The 26,471-nt window shown below is 39.7% G+C and overlaps 1 protein-coding gene across 1 annotated transcript; it reads right to left on the bottom strand.

Annotated features, from left to right (window-relative positions):
• Window positions 1-4,323: 4,323 nt before the first annotated feature.
• rgs9a (regulator of G protein signaling 9a) lies at window positions 4,324-26,088 on the bottom strand. The gene is made up of 17 exons (XM_053337703.1): window positions 26,020-26,088; window positions 23,155-23,251; window positions 20,026-20,076; window positions 19,818-19,924; window positions 19,046-19,097; window positions 18,547-18,605; window positions 17,766-17,842; window positions 16,457-16,538; window positions 16,288-16,350; window positions 14,175-14,204; window positions 13,906-13,967; window positions 13,651-13,764; window positions 12,693-12,808; window positions 6,904-6,991; window positions 6,013-6,151; window positions 5,429-5,511; window positions 4,324-4,480 (listed from the first exon to the last, which is right to left on the bottom strand). Exons 1-17 carry the CDS (start codon window positions 26,086-26,088, stop codon window positions 4,324-4,326), a joined length of 1,446 nt encoding a protein of 481 aa, XP_053193678.1.
• Between the last annotated feature and the right edge of the window lie 383 nt (window positions 26,089-26,471).

The raw sequence follows: 26,471 nt of genomic DNA, 5'->3' as shown, positions 1-26,471 counted from the left end.
TTTGGAGAAATGTCTCTTGTGTGATTTAATTCACTTCGCTTGAAATTAAAGGATAGGTAGACAGTATTCAAGTTTGTCCTCTCTGTAATCATTCCTCCTGTTCATACTGAATATTAAAAGATCTCCTTCAAATGTGCTTTCAATGGAAGTGATGGAGGACTAAATCCACAGTGTGTCACACACACACTCATTTCAAAGTAGATGATCAGCTTCTATGAGTCTTCATCAGTGTGAGTTATTCATATCAAGTGATATCTGACACATTTAAAGTCTTTTTAGCATCAAATTCCCTCTTAGTGTTTCCTGTTTCTCTGTGGTGGAAGTATAGTAACAAAAAGACTTTGACACTAAAAACACTGTAACGTTGAAACATAGAAGATGAAGATTTGATTCATTTGGACTCTGAAGCTTCATATTAGCTTCACATCTACTTTTAAATCCATGTTTACACAGAAGGAGGACTGTGGATTTAGTCCTCCATCAACTTCCATTGTAAGAGTATTATGAAGAGATCTTCTAATGGTCAGTATGAACAGGAGGAATCATTACAGTAAGAAAAACAGCTTTACATGTTCATTTGGACTCCTCCTGGTGTCTTGCATGTTGTGGTTGATAGCTTCCTTTGTGGGGGTAAAACATCTGGTATATAAATGAAAGATCACAACTCATAGAAGGAACATAATCAACAAAGTATATGTAAATTACTTAGACAGATATACTGTATGTATAGAGTTTGAGTGGATTCTATATGAACAGGAGGAATGATTATAGCAAGAAAAAACTCCTGACTGTTTTAAGACCTAACATAAAAATTGAGGAAATTGAAATTGAGTGATCAGTGAGGTAAAGCCTGTTCACTACCTACACTGCTTTCAATATTTTATGTATGATGTTTTTCTACACAAAAGTTCAAGTAAGTAGTTAAAGTTATAAAACTATGGTTTTCCTTCTCTCTTATACAAATCTATGAGTGTGCAAAGTGCATTTCAAAAGTTCATTCTCAGTGTTTGTGCACTGGAGGCTTCAAGTTTTATCATCACGGGTGTAAATTACATACTGGACCATGATTGGCTCCAAACTAGTTGTAACTGAGATTTAAAGTGAGCACACACTGTAAATCATCCATCCATCCATCCATCCATCCATCCATCCATCCATCCATCCATCTTCTTGCCGCTTATCCGGGGTCGGGTCGCGGGGGCAAATCATTTTCCTGTAAAATAACTTCATCCATAAAATGATTTTACAGTAGTAGACCGTAAACCGAAATACGGCATATTTCTGTATTTGTATAATTTACAGTAAAGAGCTGGCAGCAGGGACGCCAGCAATATACTGTCATTTTATGGTGTTCATACTGAAAATTGACTTTACAGTAGTAGTCTGTAAACTGGAAATACAGTATATTTTTGTATTTACACTGTTAAATGATTTCACAGTGTAATACAGTAAAAGAAAAAGCAGCATATTTCTATGATTATTTGGAAATTACAATAATATTCTGTTTAAGTTGTTCTCACAGTTTACTGTAGACAGGCACAGTAGATAATACAATAAATCAATTTAGCAGTTTCCTAAACTATCAGTCTTAAATACAATCAATATCAGAACTTCATTATTCTCAGGGCTATAGACAATTACTTAAGCATAATTGTGAATATTGTGCAAAATAAGATATAAAAACTTAGAGAGAATCAAAATCATTTATTTCAAAAGGCAAAATCAACATGAATACTGAATACTGAATACTGCTACTTTCAATGGAAAAAAAGAAAAGAAACCCTGTTGGACGACGCTGAGAAGAGATTTCGAGTAGCAAACAGAAACAGCCTCTTAGTGTCTGCTTTAGACTATGGCCATAAACTTAAATTCTTAAATTGCTTGTCAGAGCATAACGTATAGCTGACTTTTTGGGCCCATGTCAATATTATTTAATATTGTCTTTAACACATAAGTTTGAAGTCAATAACACAATGGGTCTAAGAAAAAGACCAACACAACAAATACAGAGGAAATAAGAGTTTAACCTTTCCTGTGAGGTATACTTATGTTCTTGTTTACTTCTTAAAATAGTCCTGTGAGGTAGGTTTGTGTTTTTACATCTTCGTTCCGGTGGGAGTCTGGTTGGGTGTGAACGGCCCTGATTCTTGTGGATCCAGGAGAGATGACCATGTTCCTCTGCAGCATTATTCCAGTGCTTCCACTGTCAAACAATAACAAACAGGACATTTCATTAACATTGTGCACCCTTTACCTATAGAAATAGATAATGTATCAGGTAAGAGAGTGAGAGGAAGCAATGAAGGAGTGACCGTTCAATGTAAAAAAAATTGCCCAATATAAAGCATCAATTTGATTTGAATATGACAAAATATGAGGTGGTGTGCCATGGACAGTGTACTCAGGTGAGGGATAGTAATCTAGCAGATTCTCCTGATTAATACAACAGTAGCTTCTCTGCATCAGTGTGAGGCTGTAAACACCCATGTCAGCAATACACAGGGCATGATACTTTTCAGCAATAAAATATACTGCTGAATCCTTATGAAAGAGAACCACTTCCAGATTTTTCCAGTAACAAGCCTGTCATCATCATCATCATCATCATCAATCACAATGAAAAAGTTTTGGAAAGTCCGACTGCAATCTGGCAAAACATACTTAAAAGTTAAATTAGGTGTATTTTTATGAATCCTCACGTGTCTTACGTATGCCACTATTGTGGCACAGTTATGACATTGGGCAAGATATAATTATTCCAGTAGCCTAATGCTATTTTCCTGCTAGTTTAAGATTACCTAAAATTAAACAACAACAAAAAACCCAAAAGTAGCCTAATATTGTTTCGGCTAGCTTATTCAAATCTAAGCATCACTGATACATAGCGAGACAAACTCCTGAGCGTTATCTCAAACATTCTTGGCAATATCAATAAGATAGCAAGCCCACTCACAGGCAAATAAAATAATATTTTAATTAACGTACCGTTTAATTTTGTAGCTGTAAGGCCAGAGTGATGGTAATGAAGACTGATGATATGTAGCACATGTCCGCTAAATTGTGCGTCCTGCCGTCCTCTTCTGGAAATTTCCAAAAAGTACTGTAGTGTCCTGTAATTTAACACATCAGCATACTGTTTACAGCCTCTGTCCTGTTGCTTCCAAGTTAAGAAGCCCACAATGCATTGCTAACTACAGTACTACACTGTTAAACATGAAAACAGTATTTTAGTGTTGAAAATTGGCTGTAAATTTACAGCAATTGCTTACAGTGAGAAACTTCCTTCCTTCAGCACATAAATGTTAAAACAAACTGTACAGTTAGTTCATCATTCTGTACAGAGAAGCTCAAACATCACAGTGAATGACCAAGAAGCAAAACACATTTTTTGAGTGAAGGGGACGTTAACACCTGTAGAATTACTCCATCTTGTTTGCAATGATTCATGATACTGATGATGTCTTGTGAATCTAAGTCTAGTATTTGATAGAGCGATCTAAAACATCTGTAAAAAGCTATGGTTGCTTGAAAAGTGCAAAAGTCCATAAAAAATGGAAACACACACACACACACACACACACACACACACACACACACACACACACACACACACACACACACACATACACTAATCAGAACTTTGCTATATCTTTATCTCATTTATTACATTTGGGCAAGTCATCAGATTTACATACTGTACAAATCATTCATAGAGAACTGTTCTTTCTCTAAATAAGTGCATTGACATACTGATGGGCAGTGGCTACAGACAGTAAAATACAGCTTCAATCTGATGGAACATGTATATAGCAGTAAATACAGCCACAGTTATTCTATTTTCATACACACTATACATACTGCAGTAACGGAAGCTACAGAAACTCCACACACAATAAAATGAGATGCCTTTTCAGTTCTAACATATAGTATTTACACTGGTAGTTATATGAAAGAAAATACTATCACAAGCTCAGCTAAAAATACAGTTTACATGTCATATTGTATATTCAAGTATTTAATATGAGATCAATTTTTTTTTTGTTTGTTCACAGGTTGTCATCAATGTGACTTGTACGGAAACATTACATCATTATACTGATTCTTTGGAAATATTGTATCACTTTCTAAGAAGAATAGGTTAGTTTATATAGTACATATCACCTCAGATATGTTCCACCTAATACAACCTCCTTCAAATAAAACCAAAGAAAACTGGATTTCTCACATTTAACTGTAATCATTTGCTAAAAGAGAACGTGTATTGGTATGACACTGAAGAGCAAAGCAACACACACTCAGACACACGGACACACACTTGTATCTCTACTTCTTCCTGTCTATTTTGCTCATCATGGCCTTGACATCGACGGGGGCGGAGGCAACAGCAGCTTTGGCCTTTTCCTCCTCCTCCTGCTGCCAAAGGATGATGGGATGGATGCCTGGGCTTCGGTTTCTAGCGTTTTGCTCCAGCTGGTCCGGACTAGAGTGGAAACAGAAATATATCTGATTGATGGACAAGTCTAATTCCCTAGCAGCAGACAGAGTTCAGTACATGTTTCAGTTGGTTTTATGAAGCAAACTACAGAGTGTCTGTGTAAGCATTCAGCTGTGAGGCACAGATGATATAATAATGGGGAAAAACAACAAGCACATGTACAGTACATGGACATTATGAAGACTTTCTGACTATGGGTCAATGAGGTTTCTTTGTGTCCATGTGGTTTAGTTTAAATTTAAAGGGTTAAAGTGTGAAAATAAACATATTAATAACTTGCAAATTCTTTTTTTGTGGACCCAGCATCAAATTTCTGCTTTTAATCCATTTAGAGAGAATATATTAGAGGATTATGGCAAAAATGTCTAAGTGGTGTAACCATAAAAACTTTGTACCAAATAATTCAACTTGCTTAAAAACAGTAAATAGTCAATAAAACACCATATCAACTAGTTTGGCATGATCTTACATTATAACTTTTATATTAAATAAAGCTAATGGAATACTATTGTTCTAAATATTACATTTCATCTGGTTACCATGGAGATCAGGAAACATTTACATGTTTAAATGAAGTCATTATTAGTATAAGTCCACTTAAACACACTGTAGCTGATACAATATTTAATATTTATCATTTTGTGGTTACACCATTTGACATTTTCAGGGGCATTCAGTCTTACTTTTGGTAAAAAAAAAAATGGTGCAAATGTCATTTAAATGATATAAAACCAACACAAATACAAAAACGTACATTTTAACAAACCTGATGCTGCTTTTATAACTATTTTTTAACATATTTTTGATTTGCTCAACTTGCCAACCCTTACTGACTGACCCATATACATATATATTGGGGAACATATTGTACATCTGGGTCAACTTATATTCATGTGCAGTGACTTCAGGATAGACATCAGTTTAACCACCAACCTGAAGTTATGAGCATCGGGGCTCAGCGCCTTCTTCTGGATGTCTTTGTAAACTGGAGACTTGAGGTAACGGAAGAAAGTGTCCTGCACCAATGAAAACACAGAGACTGTGGGTGAGCTGAGCTTCATTATAGACCTTAAATAATTAGTCTCATGGCCCCCTCAGACACTTTTAAGAGTGTGTTTTGTGCCTATTAGTGTATATCTTACAGGTGAGTCACACTCTACACTGCTGCTGTTGATTAAAAGCTGCAGTATTTTGTTGGTGTCTGTGGTTGATGTGTCTGCTCAGAAACATTCCTGCCTGTCAGAGTTCATACATCCTCACAGCAGTAAACCAGCTAAACAGAGCAGAGACCTCACAGTAACACAGTGTGAGAAGGTGCTGTCTTCATCTTAACAAACACTGGAACTGCTTTGACTTCTGCTTGGGATTGACATTATAATAAAAGTGTTTAATCCAGAGACATAAGCAGATTCTAATTCATCACTGACTAAGAGCCCTAACAAATCAATTCTAGTGTTTATTTGCTTTGCTGAGTATCTACCAACAAGTATATAAGTCAAGCAGTGTTCATCAGACACCTTTTTCATCAGCAAGAAGACGTGTGTCTGTGCAGCTTCCAGCACATAGCGGTGAGGATGATCCAGTCCTTTCACTGTCAGACCCATCGTCCTGCCATCAATGTTGATCCAGCGAGGAGCTCCAGGGGCCAGGAAGGTCCTGGACACAAACAAGTAGTCCGCTTTGAAATAGAACTCAATATAACAAGCATAGATCCTGTCTACAAGTTGTTGTGTTTTCTTGGTCTGGTTATTTCAGTCACAAAGTCAGACAAAAACATGACATTTGCTTTCATACCAAGGTTTCCCTTGAAAACAGGTTGATCTGCTCTGTTATTTAAAGGGTAGTTTCATATTTTTCAAGTGTGTCTTAAAGCAGCTGTCAGGTGTTCATATGAACAGTAAAGAGTTTGTCCTCTCTGTAATCATTCCTCCTGTTCATACTGAATATTAAAAGATCTCCTTCAAATGTGCTTTCAATGGAAGTGATGGAGGACTAAATCATTTAACCCTTACGTATTATTCAGGGTCTAATTTGACCCAGTTTTACTACTTAACTGCTGGTTTACGACACATTTGAAAAATTGTGAACCTGTCCTTTAAAGGTTGCCTGGTGTCTTGCATGTTGTGGTTGATAGCTTCCTTTGTTGGGAATGGGATAGAACACATGGTAAATAAATGAAAGACCACAACTCATAGAACACTATGAATAGCCCCATTAACAAAGTATATGTAGATTACTTAGACCATATACAGTATATTACTGTATGTATAGAGTTCAAGTGACACACACACACACACACACACACACACACACACACACACACACACACACACACACACACACACACACACACACACACACACATACACATACACACACAGTTCAACGGTCCAGTTGATTTGTCTTACTTGAAGATGGTCTCAGCTTTTGCTGTCATGGAAGATGCAGAGCCCAACTTCAGTTCCTCAGCTGCTTCCCAGAATGCCAAGTTTTCCCCTGGAATACACACACATAAAACACACATACACACAAAGCAGAGATGGAGAGACATACACCAAGTCTGTGCCACCAGAATCAGTAGTTATACCAGTTAGCAGAACAACCTGTCCTACGAGTGTTAAATAAAGCATTTCATCTACCTGAGGAGTCATTTAGAAAACCCCACCTACTGCCTAAGACCCCCTAAAGTGCTGCTGTTATTAGATCTGTCAGGATCCAGTTTGCCGCTGCTCCTTTTTTCTGTCCATGTTTTCTTTCCTCCAGGGCTGGGCGGGGCCTTCTGGGAACTTCTACAGCATTTATAAGCCGGTCTCTTCCTCCACTCATCGCCAGTTCGTTGTTTCACCCACAGTGGTAACGCTCACGGCTCTTTGATCTAGTATTTTGTATTTTGTATTTTGTAAACCTTGACCCCGTTTTGGATGTTTTTGGATTTACCTTGCTTTTGACTTACCTGTTTTTGTTTTTCTCCTCTCTTCCCAGCCATTTGCCTGCCCTCAGCCTCGCCTCGCCCAGCCCTGTCATCTCCTGCTGCATTTTTGCTTCTGTTTTTGTTGCCTGAATAAACCTTCATCGGTTTCAGATCTGCATTGAGGGTCCGGTCTTTTTGTTCTGTTTAGTAAACTCCTGACAGAACGAACTGGCTATTTACAATGGACCCCGCAGATCCAACTCATCAGACACTATTTAATCAGAGCACCATCATCGGACAGCATGATCACATAATCCGTGCTCTGTTTGAGAGTAACCAGGCTCTGTCCGCCAGTGTAATGGAGGTTTCCAGACAGGTTACTTCCCTGGCTTCCACAATCCACTCCTCACAGGCCAGCTCGGCTCCGGAGTCATCTCCAACCACCCTTTCCCCCAAGGACTCTCACGTGAGTGACCCTGAGCCATTTGATGGCAATTTGGATCTATGCCGAGGATTTTTGTTGCAATGTGGACTGGTCTTTGCTCAACGTCCGGCATCTTTTTCCTCTGACGCAGCCAAGACACGTTACGTGCTGGGGTTACTGAGGGGGAGAGCTTTGGCTTGGGCAGAAGCGGCTGGTTCCCATGAGGACTTTTGTGTTTTGCCATTCGCTGTCTTCAAAGAAAAGCTAAAAACTGTTTTTGATCATCCTAATTATGGGGGAGACGCAGCAGCTCGTCTTTTAAGGCTGAAGCAAGGCACCAGAACCGTGGCTGACTACGCTGTTGAATTTTGGACTCTGGCAGCTGATGCTAATTGGGATGGTGCTGCTTTACAGGCAGTATTCTTGAACGGTCTCTCCGAGCAGCTTAAGGATGAGCTGGCTGCCAGAGATGAACCTTCCAGTGTTTCTTCTCTTGTGTCCTTAGCCATCCGTCTGGACAACCGGCTACGAGAGCGACGACGCCAGAGATATGCTCCTTCCTCTTCTACTGAATCAGCACCTCGGAGATGGTCACCGTCCCTCTTGCCAGCTCGGTCAGGCACTCCTGCTCCACCGGCCTTGGTCTCACCCGTTGACGAGCCCATGCTACTCGGTAGAGCCAAACTGTCACCAGAGGAGCGCCAGCGTCGTCTGAGGTCCGGTGAGTGCCTGTACTGTGGCAAATTGGGACACTTAGTGGCCACCTGCCCGACTCGGCCAAAAGGGGAGGCTCGTCAGTAAGTTTGGGGGTCCTGACGAGCCCCTCTGCACCTATAGTCAAATCCCCTGAATTGTCTCGTTTGCTGGTACCTGCCTCTGTTATGTGTGGACAGACTGTGCTATCTCTACAGGCCCTAATTGATTCTGGCGCCGAGGATAACCTCATTGACTCGGAGGTTGCTACTCTACTGGGGTGCCAGTTGGAGAAGTTGGACAGACCTATTCCTGCCTTGGCATTGGACGGTAACATGTTTACACAGATCACACATCAAACTTCCCTGGTAACCCTCATCGTCTCTGGCAACCATCATGAACAGATCACTCTAAAGGTAATCTCAGCTCCACGCACACCTCTGGTATTAGGACACCCTTGGCTAATGCTCCATAACCCACACATTGATTGGCCCACAGGCGCCATTAGGGGTTGGAGTCTCCACTGTCATTCTTTCTGCCTTCATTCGGCTCGACCACCTTGTGTTAATCCCCAGTCTGAAACCAACAAAACTGAGTTTCCTGATTTGACTGCTGTACCCAGCGAGTACCACGACCTCAGGGAAGTCTTCAGTAAAACTAAGGCCTTATCGCTTCCTCCACACAGACCTTATGATTGTCCTATTGACCTGCTGCCTGGGGCACCCCTTCCATCCAGCCATTTGTACAACCTTTCCAAGCCAGAACGTGTAGCCATGGAGAAATATATCTCTGAGTCCCTAGCTGCGGGCATAATTCGGCCCTCTTCCTCACCTGTAGGAGCTGGTTTTTTCTTTGTCGACAAGAAAGACAATACTCTCCGTCCCTGCATTGACTTTCGGGGTTTGAACAACATTACCATTAAGAACAAATACCCACTCCCCTTACTCAACTCTGCCTTCGAACTCCTTCATGGTGCAACAATCTTCACTAAACTAGATCTCAGGAATGCTTACCATCTCATTCGCATCAGGGAGGGGGGACGAGTGGAAGACAGCTTTCAACACTCCACTAGGCCATTTTGAGTATTTGGTAATGCCGTTTGGTCTCACCAATGCTCCTGCAGTTTTTCAAAATCTGATTAATGACATCCTGAGAGATTTCCTCAACAGATTTGTTTTTGTCTACCTTGACGATATACTGATTTTTTTCTCGTTCTATTGATGAACATGTCACCCATGTCAGACAAGTCCTCTCCCGTCTGTTGGAAAACAAGCTGTTCGTTAAAGCTGAGAAATGTGAGTTCCACACTAACTCTGTCTCATTCCTCGGCTACATTGTTCAGAGTGGTCGTCTCATGGCTGATCCAGCCAAGGTCCAGGCAGTGGAGAAGTGGCCGGTCCCAACCTCCAGGAAGGAACTGCAGCGTTTTTTGGGATTTGCCAATTTTTACCGGCGCTTCATTCGGGACTACAGTAAGGTTGCCTTACCTCTGACTAAATTAACGTCTGTCAAAGTGACGTTTAGGTGGACAGAGGAGGCTAACATGGCTTTTCTGAAGCTTAAAAAGTTGTTCACTTCTGCACCTATTCTTGTACAGCCTGACACCAGTAAGCAGTTCATTGTGGAAGTCGATGCTTCTGATTCTGGTGCCGGGGCTGTGCTGTCTCAGTATGTGGGTCCCGATAATCGTCTGCATCCATGTGCTTTTCTGTCTCGTCGTCTGTCCCCTGCAGAGCAGAACTATGATGTCGGCAACCGGGAGCTACTAGCCGTCAAGCTAGCTCTGGAGGAGTGGAGGCACTGGCTGGAGGGGGCAGAGAAGCCGTTCATTGTCTGGACAGATCACAAGAACCTCGCTTACATCCAGACAGCTAAGAGGTTGAACTCTCGCCAAGCCCGGTGGGGTCTCTTCTTCAGTCGATTCAACTTCTCGCTCACCTATCGTCCTGGGTCTAGAAATGTGAAGCCAGATGCTCTCTCTCGCCAGTTTGCCTCCAGTAGCCCTGAGGCTGAGACTGAGACCATCCTCCCTCCAGAGCGGGTAGTGGCCATGCTCACTTGGGGCATTGAAAAGACTGTGCGGGATGCTCAAGTGATCCAACCTGACCCAGGCACCGGCCCAGTCAACCGCCTGTTTGTCCCCAGCTCTGTTCCCTCCCAGGTGCTGCAGTGGGGCCACGTCTCCCGGTTTGCCTGTCATCCTGGCACTAGGCGCACTATTGCCATCCTGAAAAGGCATTTTTGGTGGCCTAACATGGACGCGGATGCCAAGGAGTTTGTGGCAGCCTGCACCACCTGTGCTCGTAGCAAGGCCGCTAATCAGGCTCCCGCTGGACCGCTGCGCCCGCTTCCAGCTCCCGGTCGGCCTTGGTCACACATCTCTTTGGACTTTGTTACTGGGTTACCTCCCTCTAGTGGAATGACTGTGATACTCACTATAGTCGATAGATTTTCTAAGGCTGCTCATTTTATTGCTCTCCCTAAACTGCCCTCTGCGTTCACCACAGCTGAACTTCTAGTCTTGCATGTCTTCAGACTTCATGGAATTCCCATAGACATTGTTTCTGACAGGGGTCCTCAGTTCATCTCTCAGGTGTGGAAAGCCTTCTGTAAAGCCTTGGGAGCTACAGCCAGCTTGTCCTCAGGTTACCATCCTCAAACCAACGGGCAATCTGAAAGAGCAAACCAGATTCTGGAAACTTCACTTCGCTGCATGGTGGAGAGAGAGCCAGACTCCTGGAGTAGTCTACTTCCTTGGATTGAGTATGCCCACAACAGCCTCCCCAGCTCCTCCACTGGTAGGACTCATTTGAAGTTTCTCTTGGCTATCAACCACCCCTGTTCCCTTCTCACGAGCAAGACATCTCAGTTCCTTCCGTACAGGACTACATGGATCGCTGCAAAAAGATCTGGACAGAGACTAAGACCACCCTCGAACGCACCCAGGAGAATCATAGACGGCTTGCTGACCGGCACAGGAATCAAGCTCCTCCCTATCAGCCAGGTCAGTCTGTCTGGCTCTCCACCAAGAACATTCCTCTAGCAACTGAATCCCGTAAGTTGTCCCTTTCCCGTTGTCAAGGTCATTAATCCATCTGCCGTCAAACTTCAGTTACCTGAGTCCTTGAAGGTCCATCCTACATTTCATGTGTCCCAGTTGAAACCTGTTTCTTCTAGCGACCTCAACCCTCCTTCCGACTCCCCTCCACCCCCCCGACTCATCGACGATCATCCAGCCTATACTGTGAGGAAGTTACTCGATGTGAGGCGCAGGGGCCGTGGGTTGCAGTTCCTGGTGGATTGGGAGGGTTATGGTCCTGAGGAGCGCTCCTGGATACCCCGTTCCTACATTCTGGACGCTGCGCTGATCTCCGATTTCTACCGGGAATACCCTGATAAGCCTGGTGGGTCGCCTGGAGGCTCCTGTTGAGGGGGAGGTACTGTCAGGATCCAGTTCGCCGCTGCTCCTTTGTCTGTCCAAGTTTTCTTTCCTCCAGGGCTGGGCGGGGCCTTCTGGGAACTTCTGCAGCCACCCTCTTCTGCACACCTGAGATTCATCACCTCGTTTCCTGCTCTACAGCATTTATACGCCGTCTCTTCCTCCACTCATCGCCAGTTCGTTGTTTCACCCACAGTGGTAACGCTCACGGCTCTTTGATCTAGTATTTTCTAAACCTTGACCCCGTTTTGGATGTTTTTGGATTTACCTTGCTTTTGACTTACCTGTTTGTTTTTCTCCTCTCTTCCCAGCCATTTGCCTGCCCTCAGCCTCGCCTCGCCCAGCCCTGTCATCTCCTGCTGCATTTTTGCTTCTGTTTTTGTTGCCTGAATAAACCTTCATCGGTTTCAGATCTGCATTGTGGGTCCGGTCTTTTTGTTCTGTTTAGTAAACTCCTGACAAGATCGGCTGACAGATTGCCCCAAGTGATACAAAAAGGTAAACCACAATGATGAGATTGACTCTATAAGTATTTTATTACTGCCAGGAGCAACACAGTTTATTTCATTAACTCCTGAGGCTCATGAAAAAGATTCAAACAGGTTAATATAAATGTACAGTACCCAACACAGAGGGGAGGGCTCTACAGAAAGATACTTATGCTGACACACACCACACTTCAGGTTCAACACTAGAGACACATGATCCAAACTAAAATGTGGCAACGTACCGCTGAACTCCTTCTTGAGGAAAACCTTGAAGTCGTCTCGTCCTCGCAGGTCGCTCAGCAGCTCGAACAGGCTGAAGGACCAGCGCTCCACTCGCATTTTAGTGGGAGCGTCAACTCTGACACAAACACACACTCTGTCACTCAATGCTGTTACATGGATGTGGATTTTAAAATGAATTTGCACTGATCTTAAACAGGCATACAGAATACAGTTGTATGAAGCATTGACTATACAGACACATCTGTATGGAGCTGCATTTGTGTATCACCAGTTAGATGTAAACAGTTATTCACTTCAATGTGTAGCATTGTCTGGAGCTTAAAAACTTCCCAGTATCTTTTAGAGTAGATTTGAAGCTTCTTTGACTTGGTTTTAAAGCTCTAAATGGTTTGGGACCATTCCTTTTAAAATCCTTCATGGGCTCTCAGATGATCTACTGTTGGGTTTTTAAATACACACAATTACATCTATAAGAAAATAGGAAGTGCAGCATTCTTTAATAATGCTCCAAAAATATGGAATAGTCTTTACTGTTTTATTGTACTGTATTTTTGATTTTTCTCTGTAAAGCACTTTGAGCTACATCCCTTGTATGGAATGTGCTCTATAAATAAAGTTTATTATTATTATCCTCTACTTTTGGAAAAATATAGACATGTATATGACAAATAAAACCAACATGGGTCACCACATGCTGCCAGAACAGCTTCAATGCATCTTGCCATTGATTCTACAGTCTGTGAACTCAATACATTGAGCTAAGAGACACTTAACAATACATTTTCAATAGTTAGGTCATTTTACTATACTAATGCTTCTCAAATTAAGACTACAATTCCTATAAACCCACTCCATCCAGAGTATAAACTTTTTTTGTTTTGCAGTAATGACACTAGTGTTTAAGTGATGATACCTAAAGATGCTATAGAATCACAGTGATAATGTGCCAGGCCTCACCTCCTCATGTTGAGCTTCCAGTATTCATCATTATCTGTTAGCCAGGGGTTGCTGGGTAGACATGGAGCCAGGAACGGATCGTGGTTTTTGTAGGTGGTGCTGTACTTGACTAGTCTGCACAAACAGAACTCCTTTGTGTTAATGAGATGATTTACTTATAGTTCATCTCATCTGATTGTTATGAGGTAGCTCATCACAAGAAAAATTTCAACATGAATTTGAAGTCTCATATAGATAAGATACAGAGGAACTTACGCTCCAATGGACACGCTGGACTTGACCCTTGACCTCATAATGGTTTGTTGAAAGAAAATGTTCTAGAATAAAAGAGGGAAATGATAATGTTTTAAGTTGTTCAGAAATTGTAGGATATTTAAAAAAAACACATGAGAAAAAGTCCTTCTAACTCTTTATTTTGCTTTTTATTTTGAAAGGACACAGAATAAAGACAGATACACATGTGATCATTGTTACATGACATTGATGACATGATCATTGTAATACATGACTATACTATGACTTACCATGCGTCTGTGCTGGTCAAAGGTGATTTTCTAAAAGACAAGATGAACAATGTTTTCAGGAGAGCAGTTTGTGAAGTGCAAAGACTCACTGTAAGAAGATCTACAATAACAGAGCACATAGAAGCTGCACTATACATCTAAAGACAGATACTACATAACATCAGTGGTGGAAAGTAACTACATACAGTACATTTATTCAAGTACAGTACTTGAGTATTATTATGAAGTCATTCTGAGGTACTTGTGCTTTACTGGAGTATTTCCATTTGATTTGACCGTAAACTTCCATGCAGGAGTTTTTCTTAATGGAATATGTTTCATTGTTCTATTGGTACTTTTACTTAAAGGTATATTACAAAGGATTTGTCGGTTTTAAAAACACAGCATTCAAAGTTCCCAAGTTCCAAAGCTCCCCTCTTCCCTCTCCAGGGAAGAGGGGAGTAAGAGAGTGAAAGAGAGAGCAGCGGTGGTCGAGCAAGCTACAGAGTGAATGAAGAGAGCCGGCAAAAAAAAAAAAAAGGCTATGAATCAGATAAATAAAATGTTATTTTCTGATTGTTTCACAGCAGTTTTGCACCTCTGCACCACCCTGCAAGAAGGTGCAGCATTGCTGGATTTAGTGTGAATGCAGAGCTTCAGTGTGTGCAGTTCAGTCTCACCCTCAGCCAAGCAGACACTCAGACCTGATGATCTTTATACATTCATCATACCAGGCAAAAGCTGAGAGATAATTGCAGGAGGAAACAAATGTACGCTGGGATCGAAGGATGTTAAAATGTGCATGAGAGAGGATGAGTGTGGTAAGGTTCACAAGAGAGACTTTGTTCCATGTGAGAGAGGTTGAAGGACTGTTTAGTGTGAAGGAACAGCTGAACCTTAGTTATTAAGTGCTTCTGTTCACTCAGTCTAATTCTATATCACATGATACAATGCAAGGATTTGCAGCACTGAAATTCAAATCTGTGTGCTTTTTGCTGACGAGAGTGTGCAAGCATGTAATTATTATTAGTAGTATTATCATCATTATTATTATTTATTTATTATTATTTTTCATAATATATTTGTGGATCCTTCTGATACTCCCAATTTCACTCTGCTTTTGTCCAGCTCCGCATTTCTGTTATTGGCTGGGGGCTAAACACCCACTTCCCAAATATTGGTGCCCAGAAGTGTTCCAAGTGTTCTAATGTGTAAATAAATACAGTACCACACACTTCTAGTGGGTTGTAAGTGATGATTGAGAGTCTATGAGTCTATATATTGTTTTTATTTAGAAGACCTGCAAAATATACCTTCAAGTAAAAGATCCAAATACTTCTTCCACCACTGCAAACAACACACAACTTACTAAACAGTCCCTCCAGAGTGGAGGATACTTCTTCTCACTGCTTGAAAATAAAGCTAATTTTACAACTGTCTGCAGGGACTGAATAGTAGTTTACACACACAAATGTAGAAACAATACAGTATACTATATATTACACTCCCATCTTCATCAGTACAAGGAGATCTGTTTGAAAAGAAAATAGATGAGAAAAAATGTGATTTATTAAATATATTCTCTTTGTGATTTCTCTTTCTGTGTTCTTCAGTATCAAAGTATCTGAATATGATGTGTGATATGTGATCTGATTCAAATATGAGAGGAGAGGAGGAGGAAAGGAGAGGAGAGGAGAGGAGAGAGGAGGAGGAGAGGAAAGGAGATGAGAGGAGAGGAGGAGGGGATGAGAAAAGAAGCGGGAAGAGGAGAGGAGAGGAGGAGAGAGGAGGAGAGAGGAGGAGGAGAGGAGAGGAAATAGTTGTTAGCCTCTTAGTGGATATGTTTGTAGAGATCAGCTCTGCAGAACTACTCTCCCTGTTAAGCTGCAGTACATTGTAAGTTTCTTAAAAGACCAGCTGACCTCAATCTCTCCCCCACGTGTGTGTGTGTGTGTGTGTGTGTGTGTGTGTGTGTGTGTGTGTGTGTGTGTATGTATGTGTGTGTGTGTGTGTGTGTGTGTATGTGTGTGTGTGTGTGTGTGTGTGTGTGTGTGTGTGTGTGTGTGTGTGTGTGTGTGTGTGTGTGTGTGTGTGTGTGTGTGTGCGTGTGTGTGTGTGTATACAGACCTGTTACCTCCTCTGTGTTGGGATCAAGCAGACGTTCTGGACCACAGTCCATAGCGCTGTGAGTACGACGCTGGAGACACAGAGAGGTTGATGATGAATATATAGTAAGTTTCATAATAACAGTTAGCATTCATTTATTAGCATCATGACACACACACAGTCACTAACATACTGACCGGTGGCCTGTTCACTATCCAGTACGCTCTCTCCTGGCAGTCAAACACCACACGATCTGGCTTCTGCCTGTCTTTACCAGCCCTGACACACACACACACACACACACACACACACACACACACACACACACACACACACACACACACACACACAGAAAACACACACATGCACATACACAGGCAAATAGAATGGGGAATGGAAGGTGTCATTTACAAAACCTTTTCAAAATGCCTATTAATATTATTTAATGATTTAAATAATGATGTGTTATGAAAGTACTGTTTTGATATTGGTACCAATTGCATAATCACTGAAGGAAAATTGAAAGAAAATACAGACCTTATCAGATTTGATTTGGTCTGGGGTTAAAGAGGAGACTGCAAAAACTGTGATTGGTCAGCTCCGTCTGTCTGTTTTCTGAGATGCTGGGATTGATTATTGATAGTGAAAACAACTAGGTTCACTTTTATTCTACTGTTCCATAACACACATGTAGCAAAAGCATCTCCAAGGCAGATAAAGTAGATTTGCACTGTAGTGTCCTGTGTAAGGTCCATACCACACATGCTCTTCAAACTGAGCACACTATAATCAATCACTATTATCAATGAATGAATCAGTAACCCTTTCTAGAAGTAGCACTAAGACTAACAATGGTGCTTGTATAGGTGCAGATGTGAATGAACAACTGAACTGGAGACAGTTATATAAAAACACAACATCACAGCGGTATGAAAGGTGACATTTTCACTTAGCTGTGTAAGAAGAAGTGAACAAAATCTTTAGAAACATGAAAGTGTTAGTGTGTCATTTCCACCTTTAATCCCTTATTCAGCAATGAGACTACATATATCTGTACATTAACAATATCAAACTCTGCTATATTATCATTCAATACCAATATTACTCTTGTACATAATGTTACAATTAGATTATTTTATTACATTTTTTTGTACTATAGTTTTTAAAATGACTTTTCTACTTATAATTTATTTTCCTTTCTTTATTGTATTGTTGTGGGACCAATAAAGGAATATCTTATTTTATCTTATCTTACATGTTCAGTGTGTAGCTCTCACATCTGTTAACATCTGTGTAGTGTTATTATGTGGTGATATCAGTGGGTGAAGTCTAACACTAAACAGTAAATCAGTGGGCCTGCTGTTAACCTCATGGGTCTACCATGGAATTACATTCTTCCAGTGTCACCCCTCCTCTGTCTTTTCCTACATTTCCTGTCTATCTTCACTGTGAACTAACAAAAGAAAGAGTTCAAGTTGATTACAATGCTGGGAAGTTTTCACCTACTTGTACTGCTCAGTGGCCTGCATCACGATGAAGTCCCACTTGTGGTTCAGCCAATCATGGAGCTGGTTGTAATGTACCTGTTTAATACATGAAGCACAACACAGACATTAGCCCTTACAAACTGTTCATATTCTGACTCATAGTTAGTCTCTATTCAAAAATTCCCCCATTAGTTATGGGAAAAAAAAGACATTCACAATCACTATTTTATGATGCAGGAGAATATTTGATAGAATATGATGAATACAACACGTTTGAATGATGATTTCCGATTTCTTTTTAAAATAAACACAGATCAAATTTGTACATTTGCATATTTCAAAATGTGCATCAAATTAAATGTTATTATTTTAATTTATTTTATTTCCATTTTTGTATACAATGGGTCACATTAAGAAAAGAAATGTGTATATAGTGTTTTTACAGCTTTCAAATGTAAAAATGGGCCAAATTTGACTCAGAACAATTATAGAATTGTGTCTATTCTATAATTCCATCATCTATATACATTTGACATTTATTGCCACTCCTTCCATCAGACTGAGACAGTAATGTTTCCCAAGTTTCCTTCAACTTCACTACTGATGTTTTGGAACTATTAACAGATCAGCAGCAGGTAGAGTGGAATATTTGGGGATAAGATGAGTATTATTGACTGCTATAACAAATTCCTTGACTTCATTTTATCAGATAAAGTCATGTGTCAATCACTTTTGGGGATAAATGCAAGAGTTTATGAATCTTACAGCTGTCTTTTTCCTCTTTTCACTTCTATACATACCTGTTCGTAGGGTTCCAGCATGCCTTTCTTACGGATGTTCCTCTTTGCCAGATAAATGGCTACAACAGAGTAAAACAAAACCATTAGTGATCACATAATCACACAATCATTTCACATATGCTACAAAATATATTTGCAAATCTTGATGTGGAAAAACAAATAGCCTAGCTCCACCAAAAAACAAAAACTAGACCTTCCTTCAAATCTAAAGCTGTCTGATTTACATGTTTCATCAGGAATTTTTTGGTCTTTTTTTTAATAATAGCAATAAAGGCAGTTTGAAGGGTCAGTGACTGAAGCCCAGCCATCACATTGACCAACACTCATAACAATTCCTGCATGTTTAACTAGTTTAAGAGTAGACAGAAGGGTTTTTTTTGCATGTGTCAACATCTTTTAGTGTCACTCATTTCCTTCAGAAAGGGAAATTTGTCACATGACTGACTCCATATTCCTCTCACAAGACTGTATGACATATGACCTACAGTACTGTACTCACCATAGTCACAGTCCTCTGCAAACCATTTCTGTGTAGGCCAGAAGTATGGAGTCTGAAGAGGTGGAGAATGAGGAAACGGTATTAGTGATCACACTCAATGAAAACAGATGAACATTTGATTAAATCTGCCAAATGCAACAATTTGCTCAGCAGAGACTCATTTAGTTTGTTTGTTGCGCAGGGTCTTCTTATGGATCTAATATCATGTATATCACATCAAACCTTTCCCACACTCGTTTAAGCAAATGTTTGTTTTCACACCATCTCATACATCTATGTGCTTCAATAAATCAGATATAACCATTAGATGAGTTTTGTATGATATGGATTTATTGTTGCAAACACAAGCTGATAATTCACATCACATAATTCATTATAATATAATGAATCACATAATTGAATTAAGTTGTATTTTAGTCCATAAATTAGCTTCTAAAGCAGTGGTCTCCAACTCTGCTCCTGGAGAGCTACTGCCCTGCATGTTTTAGGTATCTCTCCACTCTAACACACCTCATTCTAATAATGAACTCATTATCAAGCCCTTTGATAAGCTTCAGTTGCAGGAAATAGCTAAACCATGCAGGGCGGTAGCTCTCCAGGAGCAGGGTTCTAGACCAATGAAGCAAAAATCCAGCAAATATCCTGCAATCAGAGCACTTTAACACATTCTGTCTATGATTATAGAGTGAACTAATCTCTGAATTCTGTTACTCTGTGATGTTGAAGCACAACACTGATTCCATGCAGGTAGCAAAGAAGAAACCAGTGTTACCTGGAAGCGATAGAGGGTGGCGTCATTGCACATGACCAGCTTCCTGTGGTTTTGCAGGGGGTAGACATAGCCATACGCCACTAACATGGTGCCAAACACCTCACCCTCTGTAACACACAAGCACAACAAAACAAGTGGATGGTCTTTTTTTTCAGTAAATGACATGGATAGAAGTGTCACCAATCCTTAGATTTGTATAGTTTACTACCTTCTGTAGTGGTCTTCAACTTGTTGACAATCCATGTGATGATGTCTTTACCTGTGTGGAAACACATGCAAGAGCTGAAATGTACACTGTACACAGTCAATGAAATATATCTACATGTTTTATGTTTTTTTAAAAACCTATTAAATGAATCCAGTGAAAGAAAAATAGTTTACAATCTTGTTCATTATAATAATGTTAAATGTTCATTCATCCTAACACAACCCTTAAATTGTTTGAAAGTATACTTTAGCTAACATAGACAACAGTAGTTAGATTTATGTGTCACAAGTTTGGCTAGTGGAGTGTAAACGTGGAGAATGGCTAGATTATTCTAGATAGTTAGCTAGTTATGCTTACATTTGCAGCTAATGTTAGAAAAGAAGACATTGTTTAATCCATTTTTTAAACTTGCTTCTCTGTTTTTGATGTAGAGGTGATGAAAATGATATAACATCATATTATTACAACCCCTTACACACTGTTTCAACATGTAGAGAAATTCCAAAGCTTGACAGGTCCGTCATGCCTAGCTACAGTCACTAAGCTTTAGGGTGTTGGTAGCAATTTGAGGCTCACTATCTCCGAAAAGGACAGTGATGGAGGACTAAATCCACAGTGTGTCCACACACTCATTTCAAAGTAGATGATCAGCTTCTATGAGTCTTCATCAGTGTGAGTTATTCATATCAAGTGATATCTGACACATTTAAAGTCTTTTTAGCATCAAATTCCCTCTTAGTGTTTCCTGTTTCTCTGTGGTGGAAGTATAGTAACAAAAAGACTTTGACACTAAAAACACTGTAACGTTGAAACATAGAAGATGAAGATTTGATTCATTTGGACTCTGAAGCTTCATATTAGCTTCACATCTACTTTTAAATCCATGTTTACACAGAAGGAGGACTGTGGATTTAGTCCTCCATCACTTCCATTGTAAGAGTATTATGAAGATGCAGCAGAGGCCCAGATATTCTGACTTTTAGTTGTTTCTATGGGTCAAGCTCGTTGACTCCTATATTTCCATAATGCATCTATAGCATCATCCACTGAATCCTCCTTGTCTGCTAAATGTCTTTTAACACCCACAACAATACAGACTGGCTGTTATAAACTGGTAGTCTCCAAGCTGAGATAACTAAATGACATCATCATGAGTTATTTTGTCAGATTTGAGAGGACATGATGGAAGTGTTTTCAGACTTCATGTGTAATATTGGTTGGAGTGTCCCTTCTCAATCCTATATAAAGTGTGCTGCACCTCTTTTTTTTTTTTTACATGGTAGTATGTTCTTATATTCTACAAGTCTTTTAATTAAAATGAACTGACCTCACTTAAATTCTTGTCACATTTATCGAGTTTATTGAGTTTAAAGTTTTACATTAACTGTATATTTCTAGTTTGTAACTTACATGATTTCCTCTTGAATATTATTATGTGTTTTTTATTAAACCTTTTTAAAGAATCTATTAAAGGTTGCCAGTGTTTGTGAATAATATTGGCGATATTGCTTCAGCCCAGTCTTGTGTTTCCTCTGAGATACTGTTCCCATTTGTTCCCATCCCACAGGGATTATAGAGGGATCGATAACAGTCGAGCAGTAACCAGAAGACAGACGTGACAGCTGAATAACTAAAGGTAACAATTATGCTCTGTGATGCACACAGCTTGACTTCTGCTGTAGCTTATCATTTTGTAAATGGCTACTCACAGCAGCAGGTGCTTATAATCTTAGATGACATGGTGGGTTGGGCACATGTGGCCATGCTGACCTTTACCTCACTGGTCTTAGACCGGATTAAAAAGCCACTTTGGCTCCTAAAGTAGCAACCGGAATTCCAGAAATCCAATTGAGTAATGCTATATTTAGCCTTTGTTAGCTGCTTAGACTACCAAGACAGCCTGTCACTGTCTACACTGTACTTTTATTAATGCAATGATCAATGCTCCAGTCCTGAAATAACAATCAATACAATTACACAGAATTGGGATATTCATTCTCCTTATTCTAGCTTAAAGTACTGCAGTGATGTAGTATTTTGTTTTAGCTGGAGACAAAAGCAAGATTCGCTGTTTGGGCGAGAAATCAGATAAATGTCATAATCAGAATGTGTGGAAATGAAAGTAGGTGATATACTTCTAAATATATGAAATAAGAGGAGAAAGAACATTTTCTTGGATGTAACACTGATAAAATCACTCATTGTGTGTAACTTCCCTAACTGAAAGCTACATTACTTGTGATTGACATCTCAAGTTCAAGCTGAAAATACAGCAACACATCACATAGAAATGTTAATCAGTTCAGCTGTGCAGATTTAGCTATGACACCCAATTCTCAAAATATTCTCTGCTTCTAGTTTTTTTTTTAAATTATACACAGTTTGGCTTGGAGGAAATTTGGGGAGCTTGACTTTCTATTAGGATCAAATGAGACTTTAAAGGAACAGTGTTTAGGATTTAGGCATTTAAAGGTGAGGCTGCAAGAATGCAACTGAATACCCCTTCCCAACCTACGATGACCATGAAAAACACAACAGGTCCTCTCTAAAGTCAGTGTTTGGTTTGTCTGCTCTGGGCTACTGTACAAACATGGCAGTGCAGATATAAAGGCTTGTTCTAAGATAACGATAACCCTTCTTATTTTCAGGTGATTGTACACTAATTAAAACATGCTAATGAATATCATATTCCATTTCTTCTATTGCACTAGATGCCACTAAATTTTGCACACTGCACCTTTAAAACCATTTTAAAAACTAAAATCATAAATAGAGTTAGAAAAATGGGTCACCAGATAGCATGCAGATTACTTCTGGTTTCATCTAAGAAAGCTGTTATTACTTGGGACAAACATGTTTTATACTTCCTTTAACTATTAAATAGTTTTAGGTCTTAAAGGAATAATTTTGAGAAATGCCCTCATTTGCTTTCATGCCAAGAGTTAGATAGGAAGATCGGTGTCTGTTAAATATGAGGCTTGTCAGTCAGTCACACTTTGGTATTTCTACAAATTAAACAAATGAGATATAGTGTATTAATAAGTGAGCTTTATACATGCTGGTAGGTTGATTTTGTTGCCTTTAGCTTCCTCTTTAATGTGTGTGTGTGTGTTTGTGTGTGTGTCTCACCAGCAATGACATGAGGGATGGTGGTAACGTTGAGTTTCTGTTCTGAGCCTTTAACCCCGCTGCTTGGGTCTTGCATCTCCACCATAATGGCCTCCAGCTAGAATGAAACAACCACATTCACATGGACAAGAGAACACTGAGGATATTCAGCCACACTGTAATATCCATCAAGATATACAGTGACTCATTTATATTTTCTACTTCCTACTTTGGTAATGAAATAGTGCACAGTTGAGTTTTACAGCATCAGCAGAAAGCAGGGAGGATGATTTGAGGAATTCAACCAGCATCTTTTTTTTTTAAAGTATATTTTTGGAGCTTTTTGCCTTTAATGCACAGGTTAGTAGAGAGAGAGACAGGAAAACTGGAGACAGAGAAGGGGGCAATGACACGCAGGATAAGACCCCTCGGCGCGGGATTTGAACCGGGGTCGCCTGTAGTGAGGACTGTAGCCTCAACAAATGGGGCGGGTGCTCTACCCACTGAGCCAAACAGTGCACAGAGAGTGCATCTTTTAATTTAAAGATGATCTTGTCTGTTGCATCTATAAGGAAAAAGGTCAAATATGAAGGTATGTAGCCTATGTTCAATGTGTGATTTAAGTATTAAGATGTCCATTATCCATCTGCCATGTCTAAGTAATTGTATGAATCTATGGCAGCATGCAGCCCAGGCAACAATTAGTTACCCTGCTGTACTGTGTCAGTTAGAGAAAAAGGGGCAGTTAAATGAAAAAGAATTCAACAGAAACTGTTTGTGACAGACAGGAAGTTAATCCAGGACGTTGGTGTTGAAAGCAAACATTTATACTCCCATTCACCACCTCATCTGCCACACCTGTAAATTACACTGCTGTAACACCACACTGCTTCCTGTACTGGCTCCAACTACTGCCAGTCAATGTCATTCTTAATGTAGAATAAGTTCTTTTGAAGGAAGTAGCTGCACCCATCAGCTTTTATACTCTAATTCATACTGTGTGCCTGTCTATTAGAGTAAATATAATTCTAGCATCTGATTAGGGTTATATGTACTCAGAGGTAGTGAAATATTTATATTCTATGCTACTTCATACATCAAATATTGCACCTTTTAACTCCACTGCATGTATCTGACAGCTGTAGTTACTTTGCCAATTAAAATTGTACACATAAAACTTAAAAATCATCACTTTCATAGGTTTAACACATCACAAGTGTATTTACTTATATATATTTAAATATATTTTGCAGGATTTTTTGTCCTTGTGAGGCAATCTGCCCTATGTTAATTTATCAATGCTATTCATCACATCTTCCTCACAGGGTTAACTTCTCACTCAGGATGGATTTATACCATCTACCTAAATGTTAATAGTCACAGATTCAATAATAGAACTTGTGTCTGTCCTTGATTTGGTTGGTCCTGTAATATATGTCGTAGATGTATTAGATGTTGTAGATGTTCCTGATGTATTGGCCTTAAAAGAGGGATTCACAATTGTTCAAGTCTGTCTTAAACCAACAGTCAGGAGTCCAAATGATGATTAAAGCTGTTTTTCTTACTGTAATGATTCCTCCTGTTCATACTGACCATTAGAAGATCTCTTCATAATACTCTTACAATGGAAGTGATGGAGGACTAAATCCACAGTCCTCCTTCTGTGTAAACATGGATTTAAAAGTAGATGTGAAGCTAATATGAAGCTTCAGAGTCCAAATGAATCAAATCTTCATCTTCTATGTTTCAACGTTACAGTGTTTTTAGTGTCAAAGTCTTTTTGTTACTATACTTCCACCACAGAGAAACAGGAAACACTAAGAGGGAATTTGATGCTAAAAAGACTTTAAATGTGTCAGATATCACTTGATATGAATAACTCACACTGATGAAGACTCATAGAAGCTGATCATCTACTTTGAAATGAGTGTGTGGACACACTGTGGATTTAGTCCTCCATCACTGTCCTTTTCGGAGATAGTGAGCCTCAAATTGCTACCAACACCCTAAAGCTTAGTGACTGTAGCTAGGCATGACGGACCTGTCAAGCTTTGGAATTTCTCTACATGTTGAAACAGTGTGTAAGGGGTTGTAATAATATGATGTTATATCATTTTCATCACCTCTACATCAAAAACAGAGAAGCAAGTTTAAAAAATGGATTTAACAATGTCTTCTTTTCTAACATTAGCTGCAAATGTAAGCATAACTAGCTAACTATCTATCTACATTTAACATTATTATAATTATTACTTCATAACACTGTTGACTTTAGGTGTGAGACATGTAGCTTTTGCCTCAGTCTTTCAGAACAAGTCAGCTGAAATTGTTGCTGATTGTGTCAGTTTGTTCTGTCCTTTTCCTCAAAGTGTCAGTGAGTTTAAAGTTAACATGTTCATGTGAGGAGCATAGTCAGGGTTATGCTTCTAAACTGTACACTACATTAAGACTGCAATGAGCCTTGAGAGGCTAGCAGCAAAGCTAATTGGCTTTAGTTTGGAATTAGGGATGATCTTTAACAAGCTTTTTCTTTCATGCTGGTAAATAAAACACACGTGTACTTTATGAAATCTTTCATGTAACTGGAAAATTATAAAAAATAAATAGATTTCTGTGAAAACTCAGTAGAGAAAACTTGAAATGTAAATCTTTATTTGTTTTTTTCACTGCTGTGATCCTCCACATTTTTGAATGCAGAAAAAAAGGAAAAGTCAGTATAATGCAGAAATGGTAAGTCGCTTTAACTTTAGTCATTAAAATATGTGTAATGTTTAAAATATGTCCACATTTCTGTTTAAATTTAGAATTATTGAAACAATATCAGCAGTTTATATGGTTGGGATTAAAGTACAAAGTTAGAACACTAAATAATGAATATTCACTCACCTTTTTGATGCAATGTATACGGGGTCGGAAGTGTTGCCCCCGGTTTGGACGAGCTGTTCTTATTGTCATATTTGCAGATGAATGAAAACCAAATCAGATGGGGTTTTTTTTAAATAAATCCTGGTGTGAAATATTCCAATTATTATTTGTACAGTTGGTGACAGAGGAGTGTATGCACACAGTGGAGGTGGACACACTCCTCCTGTGAAGAGATTGTAAGTCAGGATGGGAAGGATGAATTTATCCACCAATCTGCTGTGAGAAGCCTGTCCTCTCATTCCCCAGTAATTACAGAGAAAAGCTGGTCTGGGCGGTTCCTGAATCAACTTCTGTGAAGAGACAGACAGTCATAACCAACCAAGTGTTAGACCTGGACCAACTACCTGTTTGGTAGCTGTGTATAGAAGTTTAAGTGTGCCACAATCACTGCAGATGTAATAATCATCATCATC

Source organism: Scomber japonicus, chromosome 18 (genome assembly GCF_027409825.1).
Source record: "Scomber japonicus isolate fScoJap1 chromosome 18, fScoJap1.pri, whole genome shotgun sequence".
NCBI lineage: Eukaryota > Metazoa > Chordata > Actinopteri > Scombriformes > Scombridae > Scomber > Scomber japonicus.
Note: the sequence above shows the minus strand (reverse complement) of the source record. Positions and strands in the feature narration are given on the sequence as shown.

Bases quoted from the DNA above. Each gene is read 5' to 3' on its own strand.
- rgs9a (XM_053337703.1), bottom strand. From the start codon at position 26,088: ATGACAATAAGAACAGCTCGTCCAAACCGGGGGCAACACTTCCGACCC. The intron at 20,077-23,154 runs GTGAGACACACA...GTTTCCACACAG, and splicing joins CATCCCTCATGTCATTGCTG to GTAAAGACATCATCACATGG. The intron at 19,925-20,025 runs GTAGTAAACTAT...TGTGTGTTACAG, and splicing joins GTTGAAGACCACTACAGAAG to AGGGTGAGGTGTTTGGCACC.